The sequence below is a fragment of the Empidonax traillii genome, unplaced genomic scaffold, assembly GCF_003031625.1.
Source record: "Empidonax traillii isolate 1590-97213 ecotype Southwest subspecies unplaced genomic scaffold, ASM303162v1 scaffold39:size2480183, whole genome shotgun sequence".
Lineage (NCBI taxonomy): Eukaryota > Metazoa > Chordata > Aves > Passeriformes > Tyrannidae > Empidonax > Empidonax traillii.
This window is the reverse complement of record NW_020955232.1, coordinates 1,445,811-1,463,333: the sequence shown is the minus strand read 5'-3', so window position 1 is coordinate 1,463,333 and position 17,523 is coordinate 1,445,811. Positions and strand designations below refer to the sequence as shown.

At 45.3% G+C, this 17,523-nt stretch overlaps 1 protein-coding gene across 1 annotated transcript in view; it reads left to right on the top strand.

Moving 5' to 3' along the window:
• The window catches only part of ADAP1 (ArfGAP with dual PH domains 1), a 47,327-nt gene that overhangs the window by 5,516 nt on the left and 24,288 nt on the right, over positions 1–17,523 (top strand). The window contains exons 2-4 of the mRNA XM_027878203.1: positions 4,061–4,191; positions 5,580–5,671; positions 14,343–14,425. Of these exons, the coding sequence (XP_027734004.1) occupies positions 4,061–4,191; positions 5,580–5,671; positions 14,343–14,425 (306 nt within the window). The remainder of the gene's footprint in view (positions 1–4,060; positions 4,192–5,579; positions 5,672–14,342; positions 14,426–17,523) is intronic.

The following is a 17,523-nucleotide window of genomic DNA, read 5'->3' as shown; positions in this document are numbered from 1 at the left end:
GTGTTAAGGGTGTGTTGCTGTGCATTCTCACAGATGTTTGCCTTGGTTATCAATATTGTGCTGTATCTAGTGATAGCTGTAGTTTAAGGCAAAAGGTGGAGTAGGGGTATCCAAGTAAGTTTTGGGACTTGAGTTCTTGCTCTTGCCTTGTGTCTACTTTGAGCCTGTTGCTGCTCTACTTCATGGGATTTTTCTTGGATTGATGGCATCTGGGGATTTTGGAACTGGAACTGTATGTTTATATTATGGACACAGGAAATATTGATTATTTATTAAAAAAAATAATTCCATTGCACTTCCAGTCTTTTTGGTTTGTGTGAATTATCCTGTGTCTTCTGCTGGTTCTTCTTCCTTAATATTTCTCTGGGTCTAGCCTTTGTTTTTCCTTTCCTTCCTTTGTTCAGTAATGCTGAGTTCAAGCTGCAGAGTTCACTGTTCTCTGTGCTGGGTTTTCCTGGGGCTTATGGAGGCAAAAGGGCTGGGTGGGGAAGTTAATTTTTGAATTTAGCTGTGTTGCCCAAGTGTTTTAGTTTTGGTTTGGATGCTTCTCTAATCTCTGGCTGTGCCTTCCCTTTCAGATGAATGAGATGGGAAAATACCAGCCCAATACTCTTCTTCTGAGTTTAGTTTAGCTTTGCTTGTTTCTTTAATTTTTAAAAGGAAGTTAACTCAAGTCTTTATTTTGAAAGTCATTATAATCTGTTTATAAGTGACCAGGAATCTCTAGCACATTGGGTAGTGAAAACCTTTAAGAGCTGGAAACGGTTGTTCAGGATAAGAGACTTTCTGCACTTAAAACAGTGTATTTGGTTTAATATTCCCCTTGCTCCTGTTGGTCTTTATTACTTTTGGCTTGAAATAATGGAAGAAAGTAATTTGTGTGGAACTTAGGCATGCTGGAGAGTTTTCATTAGGCTTCACTGGTGTTTGCTTAAAACTCTGGAGGCTTAGGAAAAAAAATCATCTTTTTTAAGCAATGCCCAAAAGTTCCAGATTATAACATATTGCCGTTTCAATGCACTTTTTTTTCTCCATGCCCAGACACAATGTCTTAAATGAAATTACTGAACTCTCAGTAATGTCCAGCATGGAGAATGTGTTTCAGCTGAAGTGTCTAACAGCAAGGTGGACTTCACCCAGCTATGGAGAGCTCAGCTTGCCAGCTGTGCAGCCTGGGGTCACTAGTTCACTAAACTAATGGTGCTGCCCCAAAAATCACTTATTTTGGGTGAAGGCACTTGAGAAAATTTATTTGCATGTTTGATGAGATGTTGTTTTATCTCGAAGCAATGGTGCAGTCATTTGAAAGGTGGGGGTCTGTGATAATGCCAAGGTCAGAGATCACTGGTGTTATCCCCTGTGTTCCTCCTGATCTGAGAATTTTTTACACTTTTTGTGCATATATACCCTGAAATATAATCCAGCTTTTGTTTTCTTAATTAGACAAGGCATGACATGGTGTAGAGCCCAGAGGGAGCATGTTTAAGAGTCTGGTCTGAAGAAGACAGTGTTGGTGTGAGGAGAATGCTTTAAAGCCCGGGTGTGCTTCAAACCTGTTGCCTGAGGTGCTGTTTACCCATGTCAAGAAGAGACAGCTTGGGTATGAGCTGGCTTGGTGTCCACTGGAGCTGGAGTCTCCTCCAGGATCTTTCTCTACCCAAAGTGAACTCATCCCTGGTTGGAGGCAGGTGTGGTATCTCCTGGTCCTGTCACACACAGCAGTGCAGGCAGTGGAGGGGTTACCTCTTCGAGAGGACTTTAGAAGCCTGAGTCCAGGAAGTTGCAGACGACATGAAGAAATCCACCTGCATGCCTAAGATAAATCTGTTAACATAAAACAGGCATTGGGACTCCCAGTAAAACCTGTTTTATTGGCCAGTGCATACTTTGACACCCGTTTCCCTGGGTCGGGCAGTGCTTTGATCGGATTTGATTACACTGGGAAGGTTTGGAGCAGTTATCCTGGAGCAGCTGTGCCGAGCACAGGGAGCTGGTGACCATTTAGCTCCCAGCTCCAGACTTTGATGCAGTGGCTTTGTCATCGCTGCTCTGTGGCCACTCCATCCTCTGGTCACTTTCACCATTCCTTGTACCTGATCCTCTGTGTGGAAGTCAGCAATGGATGTTTAAAAAGGAGACCTTGGTACTTTCACCTTGCCCAACTTGCATCATTTGGTCCCCTGGGCAGCCCCCGGGGCAGCAGTGCTGCACCTTGGACTGTTTGTGAGAGGACTTCTGGCAAGTCCCAGACTTTGATTAGAGCCATGTGTTTGGAGATGGGAAAGGGCAACAGGAGGAGTTAGAGCACATAAACAGAAACATGCATGAGTGTTCACAACTCTTGGTTTTTGTTGCCTGCCTACAACCCAATAACTGGCTGCAACGTTTGTGGTCGGAATAAGTGAGGGTGCCTGACCTGGGATGGTGTGTGAATCTGAGTCACCCAGTGCTTGTGGCAGGAGCAAGGTGAGGATGTGAGCATTGGGGCTGGGGGGCAGAGCACCGTATGTTCTCACTGGCATGGCTGGATGTGGGCAGCACCTGGCTGCTGCTGGGGTGCCACTTGACTGGTTTTATATTTGCCAGGCCTGAGCTGTAGTCACTGGGGCTTGGCATGAGGATAGGAAACCATGTGAAACAGGAAGAAGACACCTTTATTTGCAGTCTGCTGGTGCCAGCCCTGGGAGCCCAGGGAGCTGCGACTGATGGGACTTGGAACAGCTTGGGAATTTGCTCTTCTCTCCTGGGTGGGCACTCAGACACGTCTGATGAGGCTCCTCATTTAGCTCTGGGGTTTATATTTGAGCAGAGCCACCTCTGGAGAACTGAGTTGTTCTTTCCCAGGGCATGCTGGGGGAGGCTGGTGGCCATCCCTGCGGGCAGGGCTGGTGGCAGCCCTCGGTACCCCCTCAGAGGAGCTGCGCTGCCCCATGCCAGCCTGCTCCCTGCACCGACACAGCTCGAGCATTAAAGATGTGTGGGGAGGAGAGAGCGCGTTCCCTTGCCTTTTATAAATAACTGCTGCGCTGTGAGGAGCGAGTGTTTAGTGTAATTACTGCGGGGAATAAACGGATGATGAGGATTTGTGAGAAAGGAAGACCTGCCCTTACCCCGGACTGCCACCCCTGCAGGTTCGGGAAGGACGGGCCCAGGGGACATCCGTCGGGAGGATTCAGTGGCTGACTCGGTGACTTGCAGTGAGGCTCTTTCTGCTGGGACGCAGCTGGACTCGCAGGCGGTGACATTTGCCAGTGGGAGTTCAAACAAAGATCCCTGTATTGGCTTTATTGGCGAGGCAGTGCCAGGGACACTGGTGGATGTGTCCTGCCCCCAGCCCCTGCCCTGCTCCAGTTCCTCTCTGTCTCCCCGCTTCAGGCAGTGCCTCTCCCGAGGAGGAATTTGGAGGCAAGGGACTTGTGTTTGAAGTGCTTTGTGTGAGATGTCAGCTCGGGGCTGTAAACAGCGTGTGGTTTTGCTCAGAGAAAGTACAGAGCTGCCACTGGCAGCACTTTTCCATTAAGGAAAGGGCTGGAAACCTCCTGGCTGGCGGGCTGGGATTCTGGGAGCTGCAGCTGTGGGAGGAAAGTCTCTCTGTGGAGTACATGTAATAAATAAATAAATAATTAATAATAAATAAATAAAAATAAGGCAAAGGAGCAGCATAGCAGTTTCCCTGAGCTGTTTGTTTTAATTTTCTAGGGTTTAAGTTTCTGTTCCGTGCGGTTTTTGGGTGGGATTTGCTGATGAAAGGTGGACATTCCCCTCTTCATGTGAGCATGGAGTGAGTTTGGGAGGTCTTGGGCACATGCAGTTGCCTGTATATTGTTTTTTTTTTTTAACAACAGCTGCACTGGAGATTGCAAATCTCCAGTTAGTTTAATTTGTATTACTATTAATATAAACAAGCACACGTCCTATTTTGCTTGTGAATTTATTTGATGCCTTTAGAATCAGGGAACTTGGACCTGGTAACTCCTGAACGCCCCTGCCATGCCCTGTTCTGCCCTGAATCTGAAAGATCAGTCAAGTGCAATTCTCTCTCTTTCCTTCTTGCTTTCAGACCCGGACTGGGCATCCCACAGCCTAGGGATCTTCATCTGCTTGAATTGTTCAGGAATCCACCGCAATATTCCCCAGGTCAGCAAAGTGAAGTCAGTCCGCTTGGATGACTGGGATGATGCTCAAGTGGAGGTACGTGCACCTGAGGCTGGCAGTACCAGTGTGTTTGGGTTCTTAGTCCTTTCTAAAGATGCCACAACAAATGTGATTTCGGAAAACGTGTCTAGATAACACCTGAATGTGGGGATGAGGTCCACGATGCTGACTGAAATAGAACAGATGTTTTGTGAAGCATTTCTGAGGGCTTTACCCCACAGTGAAATAGAGTGTGTAGAAATTACTAATATTTAATGAACTATCTTCTGTTTCTTACGTTATCTCTAGGCTAGACTAGACCTCTAGTCTACTACCCCTGCCCAGCTCAGCTATTTCTGACTTTGTTCCTCTTAGTGTTAAAGACTCTTAAACTCACATCTTGAAAAACCAAACCCTCACAGTATAAATTCCCTCTATCTATGCCACACACCTGTCTAGATTTGGGTGAAGCTGCTAAGGGCATCTTTCTGCTTTGACTATTGGTGTCTTTAAAAGCATGAAGAACACCACCAGTCACTGATCTCTATCTTCTATGTGTAGAGTTGAGGTTTTTCTGAAAGCTGCAGCTCACAGTCATGTCTTTTCTGATAAAAATAGGCCTTAATGTTGCAGGGTTTTTTCATTCCCTGATTTTTTTGGGGGGAATAGATTGAATATGTAAATGTGCGAAACTCAAAACCATGACGATAATGAAAAAAAACTTAGCTGCTTGTTGTGTTTGTATGCTTGGCATTTGACACAAAACAAAATGTATTTAGCATGACTGCCTGGAAAAGAATGGGGGTTTTACACTTGTAAAGTGACTTCAATTAAATAAAATATATGAATAAGAAAATAAGTAATCTTCTTTGCAGAATTCTCAACTAGCCATTTGTATACAAGATCAGAAGAAGAAGAGGTCTGTCAGGGCAGATAGAAATATATTTATTTATTGGAAAGGAGGGCTGTCAATGCAGATAGAATATTTATTTATTTATTTATTTATCACTTTAAACTCCTTTCTGATGTTGCTGGCATGACTTTGCAAAAATAAAATTATCCTTTTGGCACAAGTGATGTGATCTCAAGCAAAGGATGTTGTCAGACCCATCTCATTCCCATAACAGTGAGGAAGTGCCACTGCATGCTGCCTTCTGCTCCTGTGGGGACTGGTGGGGATCATGTAGGTGGCTGTGACAAGGACCTGTCCTCAGCATCATATTAAACTGCAGGATCCCTGGCAACAATAGTCAATATTAATTTCTGAGCCCTGGTTTGCAGGAACAGTCTTTACAGCATCCCTTCTGTGCACAGTCCTGGGGAAACCTCTCAAAGTGAACAGATGCCCCGTCCCAATAATTTTATTTACTCTGTGAAAGCAAAAGAGGATAAAGGCAAATGCTCTTAACATTTTATAATTATTGCTGTTTTTTCTCTTTTAACAGTTTATGGCCTCGAATGGAAACAATGTAGCAAAAGCAAAATATGAATCTAAAATGCCACCGTTTTATTATAAGCCAACGTTTCTTGACTGTCAGTAAGTAAATACCTCTGCTGGTAAACAGCATTTATTTGTTTGTGCAGCTGCAGCCTCTGTCATACTTTAGTTTTAGCATAATACTTTTTTTTTTTAGCCACAAAGGAGGTTTCATTTATAAAAGCCCCTGAAAATGTTTTTTCTTCTGCACACATATGGTAGAGTTTATACTACGTGTGGGATCTTATTTAATAAGTACAGTTGAGATGATGCAGGGAAGTCAGTCGTTTCTCTGTTCCCCAGACTCTTCCAAGTTTCTACAAAAATGCCGATTTCTACCCATTGATTTCCTCTGCTTTTTTCAAATCCCCCTCCTGCATCAAAACAGAGCTTGCTGATCTGCTGTGAGAGATGCTGGGTTACTTCTAATGCAAAAATGCTGGGGGGTTATGCCAAGGAGGTGGTTTTCCTTTTATTGTCTTTGAACTAAAGGACAAATAATCCCTGTGAAGGCAGGTAAGACTTTCTGTCTCCCATACAGTGTAGAGTAAAGCTCCCCAATAAGCTGGGGTGGACTTTGTAGACCAAGAAGCTGAGCAGCCAGAATGTGCTGTACCACCCAAGGCACAAGAAGATGAACTAAAATTGGTTTTTAAGGTCCTGCCGAGTACCAAGGTGGTTTTGTATCTTTGTGTGAGTGGTGCTGCCTGACATGGAAATAAAAAACCCATCCATTTTTGCAATGTTCTGAGCTCCAGAATCCCAGCAGCTGAGCTGTGCCATTTTGAGACTTGTATGTGCTTGGAGAAGCAAGATTTTTTTTCCCCACCTCATTGTCATTGGTAGCAGAAACACAATTTTAGGGAATTTTATTTGTTTACTCCTAAGTTTCATTTAAGTTCAGTGAGATGCTGTTTATGTGATATTCAGGTTGTTCAGGAGCAGAGTCCTGGTTCTTTTCCGTGCTGCATCCCTGCCTGAGGGTGTGCAGAGCTTGTGCTGGAGGAGCCTGGCTGGAAGTGGGGCAGGGGCGTCCCGAGATCTGGGTGCAAATCGCACCCTGCTCTCCTTGCACAGGTCAGGCTGGGAGAGTCAAAGCTGGTCCTGCACTCAGGCAGCTTGGAGACCATAAGCATTTTCACTGCTTGTGCTGTGGGGCTGGCAGCAGTGTCTGTGGCTGGTTCTGTGCTCGGTTGGTTTGGCTCCCTTGGATAATGCAGCTCAGCCCTTGCTGCTGTGATGTTTTCCTCCCTCCATCCTGCGGTGCGGTTGCACTCTGGGGAGCTTTGCCAAGCGGTGGCTGAGCTCCAGCCACAGCCCTGCCAGAGCTGTCTGGGATCACACAGGGACCTGTGTGGGGTGGCTGCTCCATGCACAGCCCTTCCTGATGCCCGGTGGAGCGACACACTGCTGGGCTGGTAACCTGTGAGAAACAGGAGCAGGAGAATGAAAAGATTTTTGTTGTTCTTGTTGTTTCTTTTTGGTTATTTATTGATTGATTGATCCATTGGGAGGATGAGTTAAGGCCAGTCTTCCTGCAAGCAGCTGGAAGACTAATTTTTGGCCCTTTTCTGGTCCCAACTTGTGCCTCTTCTGCACTGGGAAAATTATCAGCCTTGCATGGCCTGATTCCTGAAGTCTACCTGGAGCTCTGCTCATGAAGGTGTTCTCCAGACCAGTGGTGCTGGGTCTCTGCCATAGCATCAGGGTGCACCAGGATGGATGTGACCTCTCCCAGTAGCAGATCTCCTGACACTGCTGCAGTATCAGCAGCTGTGGGCACATTACACGTTGGGGGTGTCTCGAGGGTGGTGTGCCAGGCTGTATTTTTCTATCCCTAGTTAGAGGCTCTCTGTGCCTTTCCACAGATGCATGCTAAACAAGCGCAGGGGAGTGCTGCTTTTTACAGGAACATATATTTAGCTTCTTCCCCGCCTCGCTGCAGTCCAGTCACTGCAACAGCATGAGCTGTTCCCAGCTCCCAGCCCTGGGTGGCATCGCCATGGATGGCACCTCCATCCAGGGCTGGCACCGAGCCCTTGTGTCCCAGCCCACGTTCTGCAGCATCAAGAGGTTGTGATGCTTCTAATTCCAACAGCAGCATGTGCTGCTGGGCAGCTGCAGTGGCTGAGCAGGCTCTGGGAGCTGCCCTCAGCCCAGCGGGATGCTGACGTACGAGCCGTAACAAGGACAGGCTGTTCGTTCATCTGAAGCTTCTTAATTTCATAATGCTCCTTCTGGAATTGCTCTGCTTTGGTCACATGAAGAATTGTGAAGTTCAGAGCAAGAGGGAAGAAGTGCTGCAGCACCAGCTTGTCCTTTTTTCGTCTTGCCTGTTGTGTTTGACTCCGTGGGAAGTCCATGGTGTTCGCCTGCTGCACGTGGCTTCTAACCCCACTGTGGCTTCCTGGTTCTGTAGGACACTTGGCAAAGGGAGCAAGGACAGAGCCAACTTCTGAACCACTGGGGAGTCCCTGAGGGTGAAATGAGTCCCGGACTCTGGGGTGTTCCTACACCACAGCAGTGCTGGCCCCAAGAGCCTTGGGTGAGTGACATAAACCACAAAAACCCTCTTTGGATGGTCACCACTGGTCATGGCCCAGCTTTGTACACCACAGCAGCAGACCAGGAGCTGTAAAATAACCTTTTCTGCGGCAGATACACTGCAAGCACATGGTTAGGTTTTGAGTCACCACTGAGTAACAGCATCACTCTTGAGCAAAAGCAAAGGAAAAAAAGCTTTTTTCAGTCTTTTGCTGGCTGAAAACTCAGAAGAAAGTGGAGATAATCTCTTACTGGGCTTTTACAGGACTGGAAGTATATCCATGTCCCTGCCCAATATATACTGTCATTTTCTGTTGCCTTTTTACTTGATTTGGGAACGCCGATCATCATCCTGCAGAACTGGGTATGAGCTGCAGTGCATTGCTCTGCTCTGCTCCTCTCCCTGTGCTTAGATAAGTGGGAGCTACATCTGCTCCTCACTTCAGAACACTTCAAGTGCAGAACACTTCAGTGCACTGACTGCCAGCACATTTGAGCACCTTGGTAGGAAAAATGGGGCAGACTGCAATGGCATGAGTTGTACTGGGTTGTTGTCTTATCTGGAACAAGATGAGACATCAGTCAGAGAGAGGATGTACCCCAGTGAGGCTCACATCTTGAGGAGTCACCCATGTAGTCATCTAAAGAACACCAGTTATTAGCTGAAGTGCCTTATTGTATTGATTGAAACGTGCAGGGAGAAAATTGCCTGGTAAATCTCTGAATTTTTTTTTTTCTTTATCACTTAAGGTTTGGTTCATTTGGTAGAGGAGCAACCAAACCCACCCCCTCAGTCTGGTGTCTGAAGGTCAGTGTGGCCCCCTCCTCTCCCATGAGTGGGGCATAAGGATAGTCAGAGGTGCAAACCTGATCTCCTCTTCCTCTGTCATCTCCTTTTCCTGGTACTTTATATATAATAAACTTTATTGCCTAATGTCCAGAGGGGTAAAATTGAGTTTTGCTCAGGCTCCTACTTACTAATAAGGGTCTTCAGATTTTACATCCACGGCTTTTAGAAGTACCTGATTTCTTGGGTGTGAAGTTTGAGGTGCTACTGTGTGGCCTGTCGGAATGGCTGCTTATCCGTTCCCAAGTGGTGGAACCTCCTGTGGTGGCTCAAACTGGGCACTCAGCCTCAGGAATTCTTTGTTTGAGCACTGCCCTGCAGTCAGCTGAGTGCTCAGAGCTGCCCACTCCTTCAGTCCTGACTGGCCACAGGGTTTTCTTTCCTTGTTGTTCGTTTTCTCTTTGCTGTTAGCTCGTAAGCCTGATAAATCACTTAGATTCCTTTAATTTCCAAAGGAAATTGCTACAAGGTTAAGGTAGTGCCGACACAGGCTGTTTCCTACACGGTTTTAATTGGTGTTTAACCACTCTGAAAAACAGCGTCGGGGTGAACTGGACCGTGCGTGTAAAACAACCAAACAGAAAAGGAAACAGCGTTTTAATTGAGGATGTTGTGATTTTGCATACTCAAATGCAGCTTTAACTTCTCCAAATCCATAATGCAAGGGTTTTATGCCTCGGTAGCCAAAACCCCTGTCTTTTTTGCTCTCCTCTGGAAGCTTGCTGTTGGGTGCGGGTCTTGGTTGGGGGATGGCACGTCACTCCCCGGGGTTCCACAAGCTGAGGTGATGCAAAGAGCACTTGGAAGAAGCCCCCCAGCTGTCTCATGCCTCGCAAAGCCATTTTAAAAGCAAGTTGTCACAGCAAGGACTTACTAGATAGGGAAAGAGAGGGAAGCTAGGCAGGCTTTTAGTCTTTGCTGCAGTGGCTCTCCTTGCAGTCTGAGCAAAAAATTTGGACTCGGGCTTAAAATTTCATTAAAGCAGTTGTTCGACAGAAAATTGGCATAGCTGCATCCATCAAGCTGCCTGTGGAAAGCAGATTGTTTTTTTCTGGAAAAACCTCTGACAAATTCCAGGAGCTACAAATTTGGCTTTTGGAAATGGCGGTCCTGGATGACATTCATTTCTTTTGTCTTTCTTGGACTTGATGGTGCCTCACAAGGATGCAATTAGAAAGTGGTGATGTGTGGTGTTTGATGTCTTTTGGGCCACTTTCACCCCTGGCTGAGGTTTCTAGTCTGTCATAAGTCTCCAAAAGGCCACAGCAGCTATGCTGCCTGTGTGGTGTGTGTTCTGTAGTGCATCAGCCAGGCCAGCTGAGAGTCTTGGGAAATAATAAATTGGAGGCTCAGAATTTGGCAGCCCAGCGCTCCTCCACAGAGCACACTAAAGCCACGCAGCCACAGTTTGATAATTAACTGCTTGAACAGCTTTTCCTGTGGTGCTTTTTGCCGTGAGTGAAAGGCTTTGAGTAGGTGGGACCAAGATAAAGCTGCTCCAGTGGCTTCTTCTGGAACCTTCCTTGCTGGCCCCTGGGCAGAGAGCCCTTGTTTTCACGTGGGTGGTCAGGCAAGCAAACAAGTGCCTACAGTGAGATTGGAGCTCTTGTTGTTGGCGGTGCTTTGTTGGCCTCTGGACCTGCTGCCTCCTCAGTGAAGCCCAGTCCTGTTCCATCGGGGGAGTAAATTTCCCTTATTCTGCTGGAAATATGGATTTCCTTAGTGTTTTGTTTTGTTGCTGGTTTGGTTTTTTTTCATTGCTCCCAGGTTTTTATCTTGATGATTAGCAGGACTTTTCTGTTCTAATTGCCAAAAAATTACATGTTCCCTGTAACCAGCAGCCTGACAGACTTTAGGTGGGCTGTTAAAGCTTTTGGAGTCAATCCCGAAGGCTGCGCATCTCTGCAGTTTAGGAATGATGTGACAAACACAAATGGCATATTTGCTTATTTGCTACATTATCCCATCACCAGAAATGCAGTAAAATACTGTGAGGCTACTACTACAGTCCTTTCTGTTCACAGAACTCCTTTTGGAATCAAAGGTGGATTTGGATAGAGGGTATTCGGCATGTGATGTCTGCCCTGGATTATTTGCACACATATTCACATCTGGAAAAGTACATTTCAACTGAAACATAGCAATAGATATTTTAAAAAGCCCCTGAAAGCATACTTAAAATGAAATTAAGATCAGGTCTGCAGTCCACTGAAAACAGTGACTGTTTTCATACAATCCCTGTATTGTTTGAGGGTCTTCTGGATGGTCCCTGCCCTCCAGTCGCTCTCAAAGCCTGTAGATACCAGGACAAATTCCTGCTTCTGTTTGGATTCATTAAAGCTGTGCTAGTGAAACTGGGGTTTAACCCCAGGATCAAAAGCAACTTTTTGTGGCAGCTTTGCATCTAGTCTTGAGAGTGAGCATGGTCAAGTCGCTGTTGCAGTGAAGGGAGGTGGTGGACTCCTCATCGTCCTAGTTGGGGTTTTGTTTTGGTTTCTTTCGCTGGAGTTGTTCTGCTTTCTATAAATAACCACTGGAGCAGAAGCTGCAGCTACTGGCCCTGCACTGAGTTGTCCTAACTGTGGGCTGCTCTTGGTGTTTCTTGGGTTTTGGGAAATTATTGCTAAAGAGTTTGGGTTTGTGTTGAGAAGGAAAGGGGAAGAGTGTGTGAACTGTCAGAAAGCGCTTTCTGCACGCTGGGAAAGCGGCACGGCCGGAGCCCTGTGTGCCGTGGGAGTTGCCATTGTGGGGCCACTTGTGCTCAGGGCCAGATGCTGGGAGAGGTTATCAAGAGCATTTTGCAGCTTCTCAGAGTGCCCCGGGTGGCTGCCCAGTGTGTGCTGTCTTGCACCAAAGCTCTGGAGACGCTGAACCACCGCTGCTGGCAGCACCAGGGGAAGTCAGTCCCTGCAGAGCAGTGTTCCCCAAGGCGTGAGCCCAGCAGAGTGTGTCTGTTGTACGATCTGCATCATACAGCAAAGAGTGTTTTCCCACTGCTGCACATGAATCTTAATTTATACTGTATTTAAACATCCGTGCTGGAAGGCTGACTCTCAGAGACTCGGAGCAGCTGCAGCTCCTGCTGAATCCACTGACGTCAGTGGGAGCCGAGGGTGGTGTGAATTTTCATCTTCCTAGTTCAGTCCCTAATCATCCTGTTGAAAAGGTCCGAGTTTGGATTCGGTGATAACAAGCTGTCCACAGCAGCTGGGCTGGAAAAATTGCAAGAAGGGTAGCAAATTTAAGTATTCGTGTTGATTTTATGATTAAATTTTGGTGGCTTTGCTGATGAGTTACGACCGTATGGAAACAGGAATTTAAGTGCCAGCTTTTGGGTCATCAGCCACCTATGCTTGCAGACTACCATATTGTGGATATCAGATCCAGAAAGGGCATCCTGTTTGACCCAGAATAGCCCTTGGATGCTGAGGGGCATGCTTTGAGCAACTCCATGGCAGGGGGGTTGGAAGTAGATGACCTTTAAGATCCCTTCCAAAAAAACCATTCTAGGATTCTACAAAGCTTACCTGCACCTCCTGAGATGAACTCAAAATGGATTGTGCTCAAACCAGAGCACAGCACAGGGTGCCAATAGAAAGGAGATGGATGTTCATCTCCAGAGTTCCCAGTCAAACTTGCAGATGTGTAACAACTAAAGATCAGTAAAGGAAACAGAAACAGGAGGGGGAAAGGCAGAGTTGGTGCTTTTTTTCTGTTACAGCAGAAGCTCACAGTTGGGGTTTGGGTGCAGGGAAGCGATGGTGCCTTGGGGGAGAAGGCTGGTGCCCCAACCAAGGAGATGATACAACGGGTGGAACAAAATCTATATAATTATTTCCTCCTTTACTGCCAAGAATCCAATCACAGCCACAGTTCTGACTGGATAGTGCCTTGAAGACTTGTTGAATGCATTTGCTGTACCTGCAGATGAATTTTTGTAAGCAGTGTTGGTGAGTTTGTCTTCTCTGAGCATTTCTGGGATGTGTCTGCTGAAAAGATACCACTGAGTTTGCATCAGCAAAAAAGAAAAGGTGAATAAGCATATGAACAGTTTTCACTGGCAGAGAAGTTGATGTCTTGAAGTGTGATGGTTTTATGGAACACACCCAATGGTGGGGGATCATTTACTGTCTTTGGTGTAGGCTGCTCTGAAATGTCTGCTGTGAAGCTGGGATAACACATGCCTTTATTTCTGTGTGTGATTTCTGCCTGCCTGGGCTATTTAGGGTTCTAGGGCAATTAAATCATTTTTAACTGCACTTAGTTCTTGAAGGAATTTCTAGCATATTCTAGATCAAAACTACTTAATTTGTTCCAGCACTCATACTAAAATAAAATAGCATAAAATGTATTTATAATGTTTGGAGTATTTTTAAGTTTTTGTAAGTTAAGATCTTGGTGTATAATCATTGGTATAATTTCAGCATTAAAAATAAAGGACTTTGTAATCATCATGTTTCCAGCTATGCATTATGGATTGCTTTCTTAGACTTATCAGTATAGGCTATGAATTTGGAAGAGCTTGGCCAGGTGGGTTCTCACACCCTTCCAGTGTTTTGGTCCTGTGTTCCAGCCTTTACATCTTTACCCATCCATTTTCTCCTGGTCTTTTTGAGGCTTTTTCACTTTTCACACATCCCAGTTCCTTCCAAGAGGTTGGCCAGGGCCTGGGATATGTTGTTTTATGTTGTTCCTAGTTTGGGAAGTGTGTGACACCCTGCAGCAAGCTCCATATTCACCAAGTCAGCAGGTATCACCCATACCTGGGCTGGGCTTCCCCTGGTCACTAAAAGTGTAATTTTAACCTGACACACCACAGTTTCTTGGAATAGCTGTCCATGCATGACAAGGAGATGTTCTCTCTGCATCTTAGACTGCCAGAAGGCCATCACATCCATGCATCACACCAGGCAACCCCAATTTCTGCTTCTGTATTGATGGCTTCAGGGCAATAATTCCTCTTTTGTCTGTGGTTTTTTGTGGTTTTTTTTCATTTACTGATCCTGTTCACTGAAGAAGGTGGTTTGAGGAAATTAGGTTTAAAATAGTTCATATAGCGAGGGAGGTTTTTTTACAGTCTGATTGGGTGGGTGGGAGTGGGCTGTTCTGCTAAATCTGTACATTTTATTAAATAAGTTTCCAATAAAATTGGATATACAATTAAATGAGTAATTATTGTCCAACAGTAAGCAGAAGAAACCCTTGACTCCAGGCTGTACAATGCAATTTTTAGAAGACTTCTAAATCACAGTTGTATTTTGACTGAAGAATTAATGGTTCTGGATTCTTCCTTAGTGTATCTTGGACCATGTTTCCTTTTCTCTGTATTTTTTTTTCCAGACTGCTGCGGGAACAGTGGATCAGAGCCAAATATGAGCGAAAAGAATTCATTCACAGCGAGAAGCAGGAGCCTTACTCTGCAGGTAGTGAAAGACATTTCTGACAGATAAGATTTTTGATGTCCAGCACCTTCCATTTTCTTTGCCTCTGTTTATATGTTCTTTATATTGGTTGTTGCTCATATGTCATTAAGTAGGAGGAGTAAGTGTGTTTATTTTGCTAAAGATCCCTCCTGGCATTCCCTGTATTCGATTTGGATTATCGGGAATTTTAATACCTGATGGAAATGAATCGGAGTCTTTCTGTTGACTTTCAAGGGCTGTTCACCAACAGCAAGTGAGACAAAGTGCCAGTGGGTTCATTTCTGGTGGGTTGGTAGAGCAGCGGGTCGGATGATTTTCTTGCAGAAGTGCAGGATTTGAAGAGGAGACTCAGGGCTCAACTGTGTTTGTTGTGTGGCTGCACCAGCATCAGGACCACATGAAAGTGCTTGAAACTAGCTGGGTATTTCTGTGCTATATGTAAGTGGCATTTAATTTACTCTGCATAATAAGTAGTTGACACCAGCTATGTGCTTGGATGACTCTGGGATAATTTTATTAGCAAAGACCGTGCTACAGATTAAAGGTTAAAATATTATTGTCATGATGCGTTTCAAGACTAATAATATGCAGGTAGCTCCAGCATTTGGCTGATATGAAAACCACAATTAAAGTCTTATCTCATATATTCTCAATTTATGTTTAGAGCATTTCTGCTCTGCTATTTTGTATACATGAGGCACACACATAGTGTGTGGGGAGTATCCATATTCATATAGAGAATGTTATGCAGATTTTTATTTTAGATTTCTCAAAGCAGTTTGCTGGAGTCAGACGTGTTCTGTTAACAATAAAAATAAATAGTTTGATTTCTTAGATAATTTTGGAATGTATCTGCCCATGTGTGTATAATGTTCACCCAGGAATAATGTTTCTAATTTCTACCTTGCAACTTCCAGATATAAAAGCTCAGATTCAACCAGGTACTTGAGGCAAATGCATCATTTTAAGCACATGATTAGTCCTTTCGACTCCGAGAAGAGCGTGTACCTGGTTAAAGTGAAGTAGGTTCTTCAGTGCTGTGTGGGAAGAAGGGCAGTGTGTTCTGAGCATTCTGAAAGATATTATAAGAAGAGTTCAAAGGGGAGTTTATTTTAGCAGCGTATTTTGTAGGTGTTCTTCAGTAATGTGGCTGCATAATATTTGACTGCATGGTGAAGGGACAGGGTTTTCTCCCCTCTCTTTGAAGTTCAAAAGCCATTGAATATAGCACAGAAGAGAAGGGGGTAAGCCATTTTCAGTAAACAGTGCTCTTGTGAGGAGGAGGGGAAGGGAAGCAGTCTCGTGGGTATTGTGTAGGCTGTGTATGAGTGATTTTAGGTTGTATCTTGTCTTTGAGAATTGCACTGTTGCTAAAAATCCAGCATAGGAGTTGTGAAGATGACCTGTGCATCGGGGATGTCATTCAGTGATTCTTCTGGACAGTAAATTCCAAGGGGGTCTTTGTCCACGTGGTTCCTCCTTAGGGAGACCAGGTTGGTGTTACAGCAAAACAAAGCTGGGGAAACACACACCAAACTTCCAGTGCCAACTTTTCCTTTCTGCTGCACCGTAACAATCCCCAGGGGCAGCTGCCCTCTTCGCTGTTTGGGGGTTTGATACAGCTCAGTGGTCACACCAGCAGCTCGGAGGACACACCCTGTGTGAGCTGGATCTGCTGTGCCTGGGTGTGCCGGGCTCAGCATGGCTGGGAACAGCAGAGGATCTGGGCTCTTGCTTTCTGCTGTTGACCTGAACTGTCTGTGAACAGACCGAGGTGGGACTGATGCCAAGGCGCCCTCCTGCCCACCCCACATCCAGCAGTGTCTCCCTAGAGTGTATGTTTATCTCTGTTTCTTCCTAATGCTGTCTCAGACCATTTTTTCTCACCGTTCTGAATTCCCTAGAGCAGTGTTAGATTACCAGTTTCAGAGCATGAAACATTTTGTTGCTAATAGAGATGTCAGTATCCATTTTCTCATGTTTGTTGGAAGATTTAATTCCATTTTCCAATCCCAGGGGCTATTTTGCATTCTGATATTTGTTCAATAATTGCATTTAAAAAAAAAAAGAGAAAACGCTATATTTGAGTAGTTTTGAGAAACATCCTTTTCCAGGCAGCCGGACGAAAACCCCAGCCAGAAATTCAATGTCTTTCAGAATATCCTTTGGGGAGAGACTGTCTGGAGCCTGTAGACGCCAAGCAGAAGCTATCACAGCCGAACTGACAGACTTAGGAGAAATGAGTCTCGGGACAGGAGTGTCAGATGTGCAGGTCAGAGCTGGGAGAGTCGTGCAGGGAAGCCTGGCAGGAGGATGCAGCAAACTTCAGCTGCTGGGGAAGAGTATAAATACGAGGCAGTGTGGGATGCAAAGGCAACAGCATAGCCCCTAAACCTCTGGGAAACATCTGCCTCAGGAGATACAGAGTGGTGTGAGGTAGCAGAATCAGAATTGTGAAACAAAATTGGGAAACCAAGACACTTCCCACGTGCAGAAATCCTCAGTGCTGAGCTGAGCCTTGGGAAGAGGATCCATGCCTCTGGGTTCAGTCCCTAAAGCAGATGCCCTCTCTTGGGGATGTGCTGTCGTATGTGTAGTCACAGCCTCTTACCCTCAGTAGGAGATTGAAGTGAAAAATTCCTGTAAGGGAGTTTTTAGAGAGTTTCTTGCTCCCCCAGGAAGCCTTGGAGCAGAAGCCCATGTGCTATCCGTGGCTTTCTGCTCCTCTGCCTCCAGTTAGTGTTTCAAACTCTGATGGTTTTGTTGTTAATGAGTATGTCAGCACCATTGATTTTAGTGTGAGGAGTCAGTTTGAGTTCAGATGGTGCAGAGAGATTAGTAAAACAGTGATTAAATGTTTCGGTGATCCACTATTGATTCTTAGATACACCCATTTATACATCTGAGCTCTTCATTCAGCTGTAGTGTGAGCTAAATAATTTGTTTGCCCTAGCCAGACTTTATGAAACAAAACATTACTTACACCCGAGCAATCCCAATTAACACCGTGGCCACATCCTTTCCAATAGCAGGACGTTTGTTGCACAACGGCACAGAACGGTAACAGTTTTGAGACTTTCACATTAATGTGTTTCAGG